The 15,789-nt window shown below is 40.5% G+C and overlaps 1 protein-coding gene across 1 annotated transcript; it reads right to left on the bottom strand.

Annotated features, from left to right (window-relative positions):
- Positions 1-1,228: 1,228 nt before the first annotated feature.
- TNFRSF1B (TNF receptor superfamily member 1B) lies at positions 1,229-11,337 on the bottom strand (the record flags this gene model as incomplete). Its single annotated transcript, XM_082295580.1, has 11 exons — positions 1,229-1,527; positions 2,097-2,367; positions 2,889-2,926; positions 3,473-3,547; positions 4,287-4,474; positions 4,556-4,649; positions 5,441-5,590; positions 6,666-6,794; positions 8,772-8,874; positions 10,224-10,333; positions 11,277-11,337. The coding sequence occupies 11 exons, from the start codon at positions 11,335-11,337 to the stop codon at positions 1,229-1,231; spliced, it is 1,518 nt and encodes a 505-aa protein (XP_082151706.1).
- Between the last annotated feature and the right edge of the window lie 4,452 nt (positions 11,338-15,789).

The raw sequence follows: 15,789 nt of genomic DNA on the forward strand, positions 1-15,789 counted from the left end.
TCCAACAGTGTTTTTATGGCATAAAACAAGAGTTACGTGTCACTGTATGACTTCACTCCCATGGGATTCAGACTCTGGATTGCAGATTCTGGTTGAACACAGCCACCACAATTGACAATTAAATCACAGATGTAAAATATAATTATGGGAAGTGGGTTTCTAAATATTGGCTTCCAAACCACTTAATTCAAGGAGAAGCTCCACTAATTTTCTGTAAGAGGTGGTTGGAGCTCCAGCGTCATCAAGCAGTGAAGGAGAACAGGATTTTCAGGTTCTGCGGTTTCAGTAAATTCCGTTTATTACGGATGATGCTCTGCCACCTGAGGGCAGTGAGCTATCTGACAAAGATAATCACAGGGATCTGCTCTAATAGTCACTGAACACAGGGAAAATACTTTGGATTTATGGTTTACCTCAAAAATGAGGTCAGGATCAATTGGGGAAACATGTTACATCAGCCAGGACACAAAGGTGACAAACTCTAGAGTTGTCAACAAAAGGAACTTACTTCCTACTCCAAGATAACAACAGTTCAATCTAGGTTTTCCCTTCTAAAACAAAATTAACTACGTACAGAGAATGAAATGCTGTTGTTTAGACACAACAGTTGTAATTTTAGTTGTAAAAAAAGCTTGTGTAAAAGATTTCACTTCCTGATGCCCTGTATGTACTTGAGAAATTTGGTCTGATAATGAGAAAAAACAAACTGTAATAACGAAAGAAATATCCAGGAGGATATTTCCAAAGATAAGTAAGATAGGGGATAGGAAACTGAATGCAAAAGCTTTAAAATTCAAATCAAACGGATGATTCCTGAGCACTGAAAGAATGATAAATTAACTCCAGTCCCTTAGAAGTGCTGGTCACAGCCAGGTTCTTGAAATGTGGCAGACCTGAACCCAAATTATCACCACAAGAAGACTGAGGAGAAAACTTAATGGCATAAAGTTCGAAAAATGTTCCTTTTCAAGTCTCATAAAGGTCCTTCTAGAGTATCACTGAAGAAAGGGAGGAGCTGGCCATTAAATTTTTAAAAATTTGAATGCTTTGTCTTTTAAACTGCAAAGTGACAGAAGAGACTGGAAACCTCAAAAGCATCAGTGTCTATATTCATCTGAAATTTCAAATCTCTGTAAGAAAGCTACATTTACCATGATGTTTGTTTTATAAAACCAGAGATTGTTTGATTAATTTTATCAGTTAATCAGCATATGATCTGTAATTTCCTTTAACTAGTTTTCATCCCAGCATCTTGAATACCCAGAGGAACCTTCTTTTCTTGTGGAAGTAAGTCTTGAAGTAAATTGTCCTCATTTTCCACTGCGATGTGAATTTCAGTTTCTTTTTTCAAGGCATTTTCTTCTTTTGAAAGGGGAGTTTCTTCCCCTGTTGGGGAATAACAGAGAGTGCTTCCATAATCCCTTCTAGCTGAACTAGTCTGCTCGGGGCACTGGGAGCTGCAGTCAGGGCTGCAAAACTTAACAATACACGTCACATTCACCTGCGTTCCTCCGTTACCAGAATGTTCTGTCAAATAAACATACAACACATTAAACATGGAAGAATGAAACCAGAATGGGACAGCTGGATTCTTTATCCAGCTCTTTGACCTACAGTTAAAATAGACACTCAGTGTCTTTTTGCTTCACTTAATTTAGTCAAGCTGGTGGAGTTGGTTCTGTAACATTTTAGTGGGTTTTACTGGTACCATAAAATCCACATATCACCCCAGAAATAAAGGCTACAAAAATGAATGCAGAGCCCTGGATTGCAAACAATTCCTTGCCCATCTGTTGTCATTTCAAATGCTATTGACAATGTTCTTCTGTAACTGCTCCCTTTGACTCCTACTTCCACTCACCAACCATGTGATCCCCTAGTCCCTAAATACCTGTTTCTCCACTGGGAAAACTCTCTCTTTACTGTCTCAGGGTGGCAACTTAAAACAATCACTTTTTCTTTTCAAAAGCTACTAAATTTTCTCTCTGCTGAATCGGACTCATATGCTTTATCCTGCCATTTAAACTTCTGCTAAAAAGATTCATAGCTGATAATCCAATTTCAAGAGGTTCTGGATTGTTCAGAATCATTCCTACCTGAACTCACAGAGCTATGTCTGTCTCCACTGTGGAGTTTCGAACCTTCTGGAGGTGAATGTTGCTGCTGAAATCCTTCTGGGTTTTTTCTTTCATCATTCTTTTTATTTATTACACTGATGCTTGCAGATCCAGTTGGATTATTCAGGACACTACTGCTGGATCCAGAAGTTTCCAAGAGATGCTGTTGCTCCTGTTCAGAACTCCTAGAGTTCTGCAATTCTGTATCTCTCACTTTTTTGTCACACTGTTTTTCTGGAGGGGGAAAAGGCTAGAACATTGGCAGAGAAATGCAGAACGTTAATCTTTAAAAAAAAAAAGCCCACTTTTTGGTCAGTATTTTGGCAGCTAAAGAAACCACTGATGATTGGAACTAGAGGAGCTTTAAGGTCCCTTCCAACCCAAGCCATTCTATAATTATTTTCATTTGCATAGTGACGACTGTAAGTAAAATTTGTAACATCTCATTAGGGGTTCAACAAAATGAACCCATCTCCTGAAGGCACCCACAGCACTACTCTGATTACTTAGGGACCAAAGGCTGTAAAATCTGGTTTTCCAAACCCCACCTGTGTTTTACTGCTGTTTTTAGCCTCACATAAAGTGAGGGTGGGACATTATGTGGGGTATATAAGGTACATCTTACACCCTGGCTTGGGGACCAAACCACCCCATTCTCACTCCAGTTTTCTTCCTGCTGTGCAGTTTTCTTCTACTTGTAATTAGGTGAGAATTTATGATTTCTGTATAACTTTTGAAGAAATGGAAGAGATGGAAAGAGAGGACGCTCACCAAATCTGCTTCTGTAGCTGGTGCAGAGTACACAAGGGCTGCAAGTGAGCAAAGACAGTTAGTTCATTAGCACCCAAACCTGTCCCATTTGCAGCAGCTGCACCCTAAACTAGGCTGAGTGATCCCATGCTCCTGGAATAAACTCCAAATGTACACTTATTACAGACAGTTTGAAAACATTGAAAGCTGTATTGTATTAATTTTGTGACTTAAATTTAGCCAGGAAGCAAAGAGAAGCCTCTGCATGAATTCATAATTTTGCTTGTATAGTGTCAGTGAGAAAAGGTATTGATGACAATAAACCACAGTTTAATTATGACACCTGAAATTGTCTAATATTTAAACGATGAAGTACCAAATATTTAACAAGCTTCAGTAGAAGCACAATTGTTGCACAGTTGTCCAACTCCAAGGCTTTTGTGTGTTTAGACAATTACCTAAAATCTGAGGAACAAGACAGATTTGAAGAAAGCTGGCATCTTCTAAGACACTAACTTCAATCAACCACCAGGCTCAAGTTAATGGGAAATAAGGTGACTTCCCAGTTTTTACAGATTTGCTTGTTTTCATTTAATGAATCTTACCTTTTTTTTTTGAGACTAAGCAATACCCCAAAATAGCAATTATCAGGACCAATAACAGTGGCCCTGCTACTGCTCCTGAAAATAAATAAAGAGGAGAAATTATTTAGCAGGTTGATCTAACAAAGGATCTAATTAGAAAAAGGCAGTTTTGTAGTTTCTGCCCATGCCTACAAAAGCTAAATTTACAAGTATTGTGTATGTCTGACATTCATATTTGATGCCCTAATTGTCAGATACCAAAGTCTCATTCCAGTCATTACCACTTCATAAAAATGAATTCTCCTCTCCTGAAAAGGGAGGACAGAGTTTTGGCCTTGGTCACAAAAGGTATTTCTCCAGGCAAGCAAGAGTTTGTCACATACAAGGCAAGGTAGCTCAGAATGCTCCTAAACATCTCTGCCTTCTGGATGGGCTGTGAACAGGAGAGAACACATCCAACCTGGGAATGCTGTCAGGACCTCCTGTCTCAGGAAAGGCTGACAGAAGACTCCAAAGACCTCTCACCAGGTCAGGTTTGCCTCAGTCCAGAATATAAGATACCTTTTCTACCAGCTATAGCAACAATTCTCAGGAGATGCCTTGTATAATCTAGTTTGGAGTTTTTTTAGAAATATTTTCAGATTTACAAGGACTAGGATAGTGCAGATGCACAGGTAAAAATGCAGCTCACTACAAGCAGTGTCACATTGAATTAATTGAGTTCTTCTGAGGTTCTGTTTGGGTACAGGTGACTGGTCTTGGAGAGACACTGAGAACTAAATATAAGCTTGGTTCCCGGGCAGACAAAAGTGACTTTAAATGAGTTAAAGCTCACCGGTGATGTGGGACAGGTCAGGTACAGAGTTTAACGTGACAGGCTGAGTTATTATTTCAGGTTTGTGGGAAGCTGAGCTTTGGGTCAGGAGTAGCTTCAAAATGGTGTGAGGCAGAACTGTGGCAGTTCCTGAGTCACTGCAAACAGTGTCATTCCTGCTGTTCCCAGGAACAACCACTGATTTACAACTGCAAGAGACAGAAAGAGAAGTCAGGAAAGACAGAAAGCCCTGCACAGTTAAGGCCGCTTTGGACAGAACACTGGCTCACATGGAATGGGGTGTACAGCTGGTGTTGTAGGATTCCTCAGGGGAAAACGTGCCAGGAGGACAAGGTTTACATTCTGTGTCTGTGCTGTCTGTCCCTTTAAACAAAGAGGAAAACTCCAGTTACTCATCTGGTGAGAAACAAGAATGAATAATCAAGGTCTGCAGGAGATCCTGGCAGTGATACAGAGGCAGTGCAAAAATACAGCCTATAACTATTCACAGAAGATATTCACTTGAAGCACCCAACCCAAAGAGAAGATTAACCAGCTGTTAGTTTGGTGCCATTAATAGCCAATCTTTTTCAAGGACTAAAAGCCCACCAAAAGGTTCAAATGGTGGTGCTGCAGACAAAGCTGAGCTCTTTCACTAGTCCCTGACTGACTGACTACCATACTGTTGTGTTCTGCATCTTCTCAAATGATTCCTAATTTTTTTAAAATGTTCAGTGTTTCAAATGTTTGAAAACTATTTGTCATTTTGAGACAGATATATTATTAGAGTGGTAGATTCCATCAACTAATAAAACCGTATCAATTCTGCAGGACACCATGGAGTCATCATTATTTATTGGCGTACAGTAATTCTACCTGAAGCCCTGTCTCAAGGATTTAAGGACTGATTAAGTGGTTTTGAATCTCAGTCACTTGTACAGAATAAATCACACAGTAGAGCAAAACGAAGATTAAGTTGGATTGGGAACTTTATGATACATGAAGTAAGAGATTGCAACATGTTGTCCCTTTGGATATACCTCTGGAGAATACTGTTACTCTGGTTAGTGCCTACTTGCTAAGAATGTAAAAATAAACCCTAAAAAGAATGCACATGTGTAGGGAATTAGGCCAGAGTAAGTGTTCAGTAAGCAAAGTGTTCAAAATCAAATTACCTTTTCTGGAAACCCGGTAACCTTTGCCGCACTTTTTATGTGCTCTACACACTTCGCAGTACTCGTCTAGTTTGGAAACACAGTACTTATGGGGTGGGCAGCTACAGACTCTGTCCTGGGACCTAGTGCATGTTTGATTCTGTACAAGCCCTGGTTTTAAAACAAGAACAAAGCAAGATGTCATTGACAACATTTAAAATCACAGCCTGCAATGTTTCGAGTGAACATGAGGTGATGTTCACATTCCACAAGTTTTGGGCTTGTATAGCACCATAAATCAAATGTGTTATATGCCCCAATATCTACATTTTCAAAGAGTTTTCTCTCTCTAGGCAAGGAGAAATTTGCATCTGTAGAGTGCACACTTAAAACTCTGTACCTGCAGTTGCGTTGTATTTTGTCATAACTCCAAACATGGCCATTTACGTTCACCACTTCAGTACCTGGGGCCATACTGAGATTTTCAGTCTGTGCAGATTATGTAACGGTATTTAAAGTGTTTGGAGATTTTACTACAGACATTTCCACATTGTAATTATCCAGCTTTGTAAGATTATCTATTTAGATGAGACCAAAGGTCCTTTCAACATAGACTGTATCCTTAAAACTTACTTCTCAGTGAATCAAGTACATAATGTTCTACACCAATTTCCACTAAAAATGATGGAGAACAGCATGACCGAGTTTGTTAATGCAGATGCCCAAAGTACAGGTGTTGGTACAATGTTCTACCTTATGTACTGTTAAGCTGCTTCAGTGAACAGAACCAGTGTGCTCTCACTGACTGCTGCTTTGCAAAACAAATAAAATTAAGAAAGGAATATCACAACCCATGTTTGCTGTTGTCACTTCAGCAGACAAAATGAGAAATGACAAGATGCTGGAAATGTAATTATCCATTTACCAGTGTCCAAGTCAGGTCTTAAGATCTCTTGATGGGACATTATAAGAAGGAACTTACTCTACTGATGGCATTTGGAATTATTTTGGTGATGTAGTGTCTTAGCTTTTAATAATATAAGATTGGTGTCTCATTTTTAGGACTTGAAAAGGGCCAGGGCTCCCTGCAAGACTTTTCCTTGGTTCTTATCCCTAAATCTTACACGTTCCAAAAGCATGAGGACTATACAACTGATTGACAAAATCTCCTGGTTTTCTTAGGAGAAAAGACAAGGTTAAACCAAGCCCAGTCTTTGAATAAGCCTCTTTACTAATCCAAGCCTACCTTTCTTGCAGGGTGGTGAGCAAGCAAAGCACTGTGGAGAGTGATTCCAGATCGCTGTGTACGTTTTAGGTCTGCAGGGGCTGCACTTCGTGTCCACGGTGTGACTGCAGCTCCCTGTCCTATACTGACCTATTAAAAGAAAAATAATGCAAACCAAAATAGAGAAAGCATCTCACAGGAAAAGATCACTAGGAATTAAGTTTCATTCTTAGCTGTAGAATCCCTTCCCTTCACTGACACTATCAGATTGGTATCATATACCAAGAAACTGTTGATATAAAGGAGGACTGCATGTCTCTACAGGGAAAATCTGATTTATGTTCACCCATGTTTGACCCCTTTTCCTACATTCAGTTCAGTGAATTCCAGCCACATTCAAAACAAGGCAGCCTCAATGCTGAACAGAACCCCTCAGCACATACTTAGGTGCAGCTACCACAATACATAAACCAAACATTTTACCTTCGCAGAAGCTGTTTTATGGTGAACACAGGGAGGTGTTTCACACCCAAAGTCAGGCACATGCCAGAATGATGTGCCTGGGTGAGACCCTAACTGCTATTAAAGGCAGTGAGTAGAGAGGGCAAAATCAAGTACCATCACAAACAGACCTGAATTAGAACTTCACCACTTGTCACTACGTAAAGGACACAAGCTCACACTTTCTCCCTCACCTCTCCAGCCAGCCTTAGCAGAGCCAAGCAGGAGTTGCTGAAACTACTGGCATTCCAGACAAAGTTAAAAACTATCAAAGGTAGTTTCTTCAAAGCTTCTCACCACCAACAGAGCTTAGTATAGTGGTGGGAACATGTAAATACGAATTCCAACATATTCATTTGGGAGAAAGGAAAACACATCAGTTGCCATTTCCCTTTCATGTGAAAGGACAAAGAAGATAAAAGTCCATGTCTCATATCCTTTACAGAAATATCCTGGAAAACATACTCAGAAAGCAGGAATAACACTGAAAAAATTTTGGAGCTGCTTGGAGAATCTGTTTTTCAAAAGAATAGGCCCTGGAGGTGAGCCAAATGAGTTATTTCCAAAGACTTTGTTTTTCCTTGTACTTACTTGAACCTTTACATTCTGCATCCTACATCCTGCTAATGATTTACGCTGATTTAGTACTGAACACTACATAACAACAGAAAAGTTTTACCTATGAATTACCATCTTTTCATCTGTCATGAACAAAGGAAGTTTGACAGATCTATCTAGATAATTTCAGTTAATTCAAGAAACTGCAGCTGTTTCAGCAAATACTGATTTCCTGTTTAAACTTCCGGATCTGACAGATCAGCATTTATGGAGACAAATTTTCTTTGCTCAGCATGTAATGAGGAAAAAAGGGCAGGTTTTTTGCTGTATCTAATATAATATAGTTACAACTTGTTGCAAAAACCCTACTACCAAAATCTCCAAAGAACATTACTATCCCACTCCCTAAAAACAACCCCAAAACCCACAGACAATGACTTTTGCTAACTACAGGTCACTAATAATCACCCCTGGCGTATAAGACATGACAGCTCAGAGCAGACAGTGTCTGCAGTCCTGTCCCCAGTCTGACAGTGCTATGCAGTGTCTGATTTACAGTAAAAGACAACAAAACTCCCTTAACGAGCAATGATAGATTGACCTGTTCAATGGAAAGCCCCTTATCTAAGTGATACTATCATAGTGCAGAAACTAAGCTTTACTTCATGCCCTGTTTTACAATGTATTTTTTATTAGTGGGCTTGGGTCTGTGTTGCCTAATTTTTGTAATTCCCTTAGTGAGCTGTTGCTCCCCCTCCAATGTTGACTAAAATTACTTTAATTAATTTAATGAAAACTTCATGAAGAGCTGTGCTTACACAAGCTCAGAACCTACCTCCTGGTAAGCCCCAGCCAGGTTAACTTTGTAGGAGAACTCCAATTCTGATGGACAATGTGTCTCTTTTGCAGGTGTTTTGCAGTCAGTGTTTTGTTGTCTTTGAGGAAGAATGCATTACCACAGCAAAAATCTGATGCACTTTAGATGTGTAAGTAATCAAAATACACTATGATCATCTGAAAATTGGGAGAATTTGGCTGAGTAAAGTAATAGTTTGAATTATAACCTACCTGGAGGGCACTGGCTGCAGCATTTATTAAGTTCTTCATCATAGAATTCAGTGCTGGGATCATTGCATTGTGCAAACTGTGGCGTATAAGGTAATGAGTACTCCTAGGAGAAATCAAAGGGTAGTCATGGGTCACAAGTCCATTCTGATCCTGAATTAGAGACCCAAAAGAGACAAATACCTAAAGACCAATGCAATTACAAGCACCTTCCTTTCTAAGGCACCGATGTAGTCCCAGTGAAACAGAACACAGCAGGTGCCAAGAGGCTGCAGGGCAATGCACAGCTAATGAGCTGCTTTCGACTCTTTTGAGGTTCCTTTGTTTTTCAAAGATCCACCATCGTGAACAAAGTGATTTCTCCAGGTTTTAGGTTCAAATGAGTGCAGTGGAACTATGGGATTAACATCACACCCAGTCACTACTGCATCCCCCAAACCAAAGAGCTGAGTGCCTTATCCTCAGCTTCCATGGCTCAAACAACATCTGACAAAACACCAGAGAAACCTAAATTCCTACATGTAGGTTTATGGGAAAAACATTTACTGCAAAGTAGCTCAAAGAGTTCAGCCAACCTTTCCAAAGAAAAGGAAAAAAAAGGCTTTTATCTTTCCAGACACTCTGTGACTCCTTCCTGAGCAAGAAAGGCCTTGATGTTTTGAAAATTACACCTCCAAAAATTGCACTGCTGCTTCTGAGAAGCAGCACCTTTGCAGAAGGTGCAGACAAATATGCAGGTTAAATGCATTAGAGACAATCATGAAATACAGGGTGCCTGATTTCAGCTCACACTGATCAGCACAGCTCAATGACTTCAGTGAACAAGTGTCAAATTATTTGATGACTTGCCGACTATTTTCAAAGGGAAAAATACACTTACTTGAAAGAAGGCTCCTGTTAGGTAGGACAAGCATAGGAGTTTCCTGCTAGAGCAGAAAGGCACTGTTTAAAAAGGATGTGACACTGCTCAGCTTTCTGCAATCTGAAGAGATTGCTCCATGCGTAATCTACACACATTTAGAGGAATCATTACTAAAAAGAGAAATCAAAACAGGAACAAGCTCTTGGGAGGCCGGTAATGAAAATATCCTTCCGCGTTACTGAAAAACATGTTGAATATCTGTTGTGTCTTCACATTACTGACAAAGGAGACTAATGTTTCCCACCCTCAGCACTTGCTTAAAGGGAATTCAGCATGCAGCTCATTGAAATATTCTACCTCTTATTTACCTGTGATCAGAAACAGGATTTTGTCAACCTACTCAATGGTCAGTGTCAAAAAAACCCTTTTCTGAGAATGTGAAGGCAGAGAAAAGTCTTCTTGAGTTTAGATATCATAGGATGGACAATGATAAATCATCCTGTTTGCAGGATGATGAACTTGAGCTGACACTAAAATCTGATGAAGGAGAAAAGGGCTCTGCTCTCATCAAAAGTATTTTTCATTTAAGTTACTTTTTTATTAAAAGAGGAAAGATTAAATGTTGTCATCCCATTTTTGTAGTCACTATGATCAACTTCATTAAAACAAGCAGTTGAGAGCCTTTTCAAAACATAAATCTTCACTGCAAGAGCAAACAGAGAAAAAAAAAGGAGAAATACAATAAACCACATCACAAATTACCCTGCTGGTGAGGCTTCCTGGCAAAGAAAAAAGTTCTTATCTCATGCTCTTCCCTGTCTGTTGTAAATCCTGCCCTGTGAGCTACAGACACAGGAAAACCTCTCAGTTGCTGGGTTCATGCCTGTTTCTCTGAAGCTGTGCTTGGAAGGATCTCTCTACTGTCTAATACAATCTCCCTGAAATTCTATCTGATGAGCTGTGGCTCTCAGTGACTTACAATTGACAATTTCTTCCCAACTGTCCTCAAATAACATGGTGGGAAACTAAAAGGGACTCGTGACTGGCTTAGCTACGATTTGTGCACACACAGGCACAAACGCATGCTCAGTTTGGTTTGCCCTGGAAGGATTCAATTCATTTAGTAGCTACTCCCAACAAACTAGCTTAATCAAAGCTGTCAAATCAGTCAGAGGAAGTGTAGGCCTTTTACTAGTTTTAAAACTCTTCTGGGATTTCTTTGCTAAAAGACCCAAATTTTCTAGCAATGTCACCAATCCTAAAGTCTGAGTTGGGCCATATAAGATTTCTGTCTGGCATCCAGATCCATTGGCTACTTTGGGCTGAAAGAGTGATGAGTAGAGGCCATATTATATTTCACAATCTTTGCATTTTGCTAGTGTTTGTATCTCCCACAGGTCCTTATTTTATCCTCTGTTTTTACTGCGATTCAATGTTCTACAAGCAGATTGTGTGAAGGGAAATTAACCTGATTTTGCATTACAGCCTTAGAGCTTCTCAGTTTAGGTAGCAGTGTCTAATGGCAGCTGACTTAAAAGAAATTTATATAGACAAAATTAAGACTTTGGAAGACTTCATTTAATTTGACAGGTACAAGTAGAAATAAAATGCCTCATCTGTCTTGGATGTTAGGAAAAAGATTTTACTGAAAGAGTCATAAAGTTCTGGAATCGTCTGCCTGGGGAGGTAGCCCGGTGGAGTCACCATCCTTGGACGTGTTTAAAAAAAGATTGGATGTGGCCAATCAACTAAACAACCAGTGCCGTGGTTTAGTCGAGGTGGTGTTAGGGCATGGGTTGGACTCGGTGATCTTGAAGGTCCCTTCCAACCTGGTGATTCTGTTATTCTATCAGTAGAGGAACAAACATTCTGAATACAAAATTTAGTCTAGCTCTATGCACATCAAATTAAGCAATCCATTTTGGCAGAGAAATGGATAAACTATGCTTGCCTTTGACTTCGTAACTCACTAGGGAGATTTCTGCAATGCCTCTCTGCATTAAGCGATAACTAAAGTTACATACACAAAGTCAGTGACTCCTGACTCTGGAGTTCCTGCATTGTTTGGATCATTATCCTGTTTGCACTACAGAGATCACTATACAGATGACTCCCTGGAGAGGAGTGGGCTAACAGCTGTCTCCACACCAACTGAAAGGACTTTATGTATAATCAAATTTAAGTATCTTACATAATGAAAATAAAACATGTTATCATGATGGACGAATATATATAAATCCATTTCCATAACATACATTTTCACTCAAGGCCATTTAAACAACAATATTTAAGCATCTATTTTAATCCTAACTCATATGTCTACATTTCTACTGGTCTCCTTTTCATACATTTGCCTTCAAACTTAAGCTGTCAAGCAGAGGAGTCTGAAGAGGAACTACATCTGTGTACCATGTTCTTCACGCATGTGAAACCACAATGAAGTCACTGAGGTCTCTGTTGTAAAATCTGTTTCTATGGAAAGGACTTGAGGTACAGAGACACTGTCTGCTGAGCTACCAGGCCTACTGAAGACAGCAAAAAATATAATTCTGTCTAAAATATTTAAACTTCTCATTTACAAAAATAATTCTGCTGAAGTTTAGTTACCAGATAACAGCATCTCCCAAATCAGCTGGAGTTTTATCAGGCTATGCCAACTTTACTCACACTATAAAGTTTCTTTAAAAGCTGCTGTGCTGCACATCTCTCTCAAAGATTATGGTCCATTATGTGAATTATTCTCCCATCCTATATTGCACTTTACTTCTATAAAGCAGGAGTCCTTGCACAGCCGCACACCAACAGATTAACAGTTCCACATCCCCCCTCCCTGAGAAAACAGTGTCTCTTTGCTTACTTCCAGGAATTCTATTTCATTGCCACTCACCACCAGAATATGAAAACATCTTCTCAGAATGAGAAAGCAGGGAGATGCACAGAATATGGAAGCTGTTCACAACACGCAAAAATTATAGAAGTCCAAGTTTGTAGGAAGACAAGGTATATTTTATTACATATGTATTTAGAAAAACATACACATTTCACCAGCTCTTCTGTTTGAAAATTTCAGGCTATTTCTGATAACTCTGGTGACTCAGTTGTACAAAATGGCAAAAATGATGTTCAGTTCCTGTGTCTAACACAGGGACTGAGGCTGGGAACTTTCAGAGACTTTCAGATGAATGAGAAAAAACCCAAGAAGTAGTGTCACTCAAGAACTCTTGCTTTGCCAGTTTGTTTCCCTCAAAAATAAAGTAAGTTTTCTTTAATAAATCACTGTTAAAAATTGATATAACAGGCATGGGTTTTTTTCCAGCTCTGTGGCAGATGTGGTATTTCTGAAACTACTGCATTTGTTTTTCTAACTGTATATATAGGCTTTTCCTTATTTGCTAAATGTGATGCTGAAAGTTTCTGTCATTATTTCCATCATTATGTTTCGGTCATGTTTAGAGTGAGAGAAGAGCTAATTCCTTTTGAACCAAAGCCCCTTGATCAGCATGAAGTATGACAAAACCTGACACTTAAATTCTGGTAATAAGTTCTGCTACAATTCTGAGACTCTCCCTTCTCCATCTGCTTTACCCTATCCACTGCAAGGTGTCCAGTAAATCAGGTTCAAAACAGTCTCACCTTAAAACCAGAGCTGAATTAAAAATTAGTGAGAAACAGTTAAAATAATTATTTTATTATATTATCAACTTACTATAGCACCCAGTAGTCCTTAAAAGACCATTGTGTAATTCCGGGCTCAATACACATTCTGACATCCTCACCTGATTTCAATGAACCTTTGCCTTATCCAGCCTAAATTCCTATGATTAAATAAACATGTAAATAACATAAATATCCCATGAGAATACAGTGACCTGGACATCTGAGCAACATTTCCATGTTTATCTTCACAATCCTGGACATTTTAAAATCAGACAGAAAAGTGCTATCAATATACCAGTACAGAAAACACAGAGCCAAAGGCAAACACATCCCATTGAGCTCTTTGACACAGTTACAAACCCTCATTGCCAAACAGTGGTACAGCTGGATATAGAACATGACATTCACCACTGCAATGAAGGGGAACAGTAACAGCTGCAGCACAACAGATCTTCACTGTAAATGAAAAGGCTTTTCGATTTAAATTGGGAAGAGCTCTAGGGAACCAAAGCAGCTCAACAAGCTCTTCCTGTGTAAACAATGTAATATAGATATGGGTTTACACTCTGCACTTGCCAGGACACTCACCACAGTTTTTACATTCGAACAAGCCTGCAAAATTAACCTATTTCCGATGAAAATCCAGGAAAAAATATTAGTCTTTGGGGAGCCAAGAAGTAACGACGACATAGACAAAGGGCACAGGCTGAGCTTTGAAGCAGTCTTAAGAGCGGGACTTGAGGTTGCTGTAGAGATCACAGCGAATCCAGCGCAAGCGCAGGGGTACAGAGGTGACAAGGGACGGACATGTGACAAGGGGCAGGAGACAGGTGACAGGTGACAAGGGACAGACAGGCGACAAGGGGCGGACAGGTGACAAGTAGACCGCACACACAGCAGTGAGAGGCTGCCCGCTCGCCGCGCACCTCCAGAGCGGCAGCATCAGGCGAGGCCCACTCGCGTTTCCCCCGCTGCTTTGCAGCGCTCCCAGCGCCCCCGGAGCAGCGCCCCCGCCCCGCCCGGCCCCGCTCACCCGCCCGGCCGCGGCGCGGGTCAGCGCCGGGAGCAGCGCCGGGAGCAGCACAGGGAGCAGCACAGGGAGCAGCGCCCAGCACAGCCCCATCGCCGCCGAGTGCAGGGGCGGGGCGGGGGCGGTCCCGCGGCCCCGGGACGGGTCCGGCCCCCGGGGGCACCGCCCCGGGCACGGCCGAGCGGCGGCGGATGCGGTCCCCACGGCCCGGACATCGGAGCTGGTTACACGGGGCTCTCGGCTTGTGTGGAGGGTCTCTTCAGCCCCATTCATAGAACACCCTGAGTTGCATCACTGAAGTCCAACTCCTTAGCCCCACAGTACGAAGTTACCTTTGCAGCATTCCAATATTCACTAATACCGTACCAGTCGCTCCTGTGCCACATGCAGCCGGGATGGTACAGACAGACTTTACTATAAATTTAGCCCTGCTCCTGAGAAAAACTTTAATCCACCAAGAGCTCCATGAGCTTCAAATGGCTTTCTTGCAAAAATATTTCTTCTGAGACTGATACAGGTGCTGAAATTATCAACAATGAAACATCCACATATCAAACAGGAAAAGCATGACCATGGCTTAAAATCCATGTAATTTTTAATTCAGGCATTACCAGCATTATTAAACCAACCAACTATAACACATCCACCAGGTTGCAATGCCTATGGTTCTTTTAGAAAGCTGTTCCAGTAAAAAAGATTAATTAATATACAGAATGGAAATGCACAATTAGTCGTTGCAGAACAGCCCTGAACAATCACAGCCAGGTAAATGTGGTTATTCAGTTTGTGGATTCACAAATTGGTGTTCTCTAAAATGAAGTATGTAGTGAAGTTAAAGTTGATATAGGAAAGGTCAACTAAAGTGACCAAGGCAGTGGAGCATCAAATGTACATGAGTAGTATGAAAAGATGGGAACTTGTCTTGGAGGCTTAGTTCAATCAAAGCTGAGATACAATCAGGAATCACAAAAGCAACTTTGTGCAAAAGTTGCAAAAAAAAAAAAAGCAACTCACTGACTTCTGTAAGACAAGAACTAGTGACATTCACTGAAATAAAGAGGCCAGTTTAAAAGTGCTAGAAGTCCTTTACACAGTACACAATATCTGTAACCTGTTGCCACAGATGCTTATGGAGGCAGATTCTTCTTGGAAATTCAAAAGGGAGAAGAAAAACTAATGGTGATATGAGAGAATAATAAAGGCTGAGTCAAACTCTTTGAAATCCTTAATCCAATGCCAGCTGCCACTGCAGAACTATGATGAATGCAAACAGCAGATATGGTCTTCCTAACTAATCCCTTACTGCGACTGTCAGAGATGAAATGTTTGGCTCAAACTCCAGTCTGGCCCAAGAAGGTGTTTTTATGTCCTCGTGTTCCTTTTGTATGCTCTAAGACAGAAGTCGCTGCAGCTGCACCACTGTTATGCGCTCTGAGCAGGACAAAACTACAAGGCAAGCAATGGGTTTTGTG

This window comes from Coloeus monedula (assembly GCF_965178545.1).
Source record: "Coloeus monedula genome assembly, chromosome: 22".
Taxonomy (NCBI): Eukaryota; Metazoa; Chordata; class Aves; order Passeriformes; family Corvidae; genus Coloeus; species Coloeus monedula.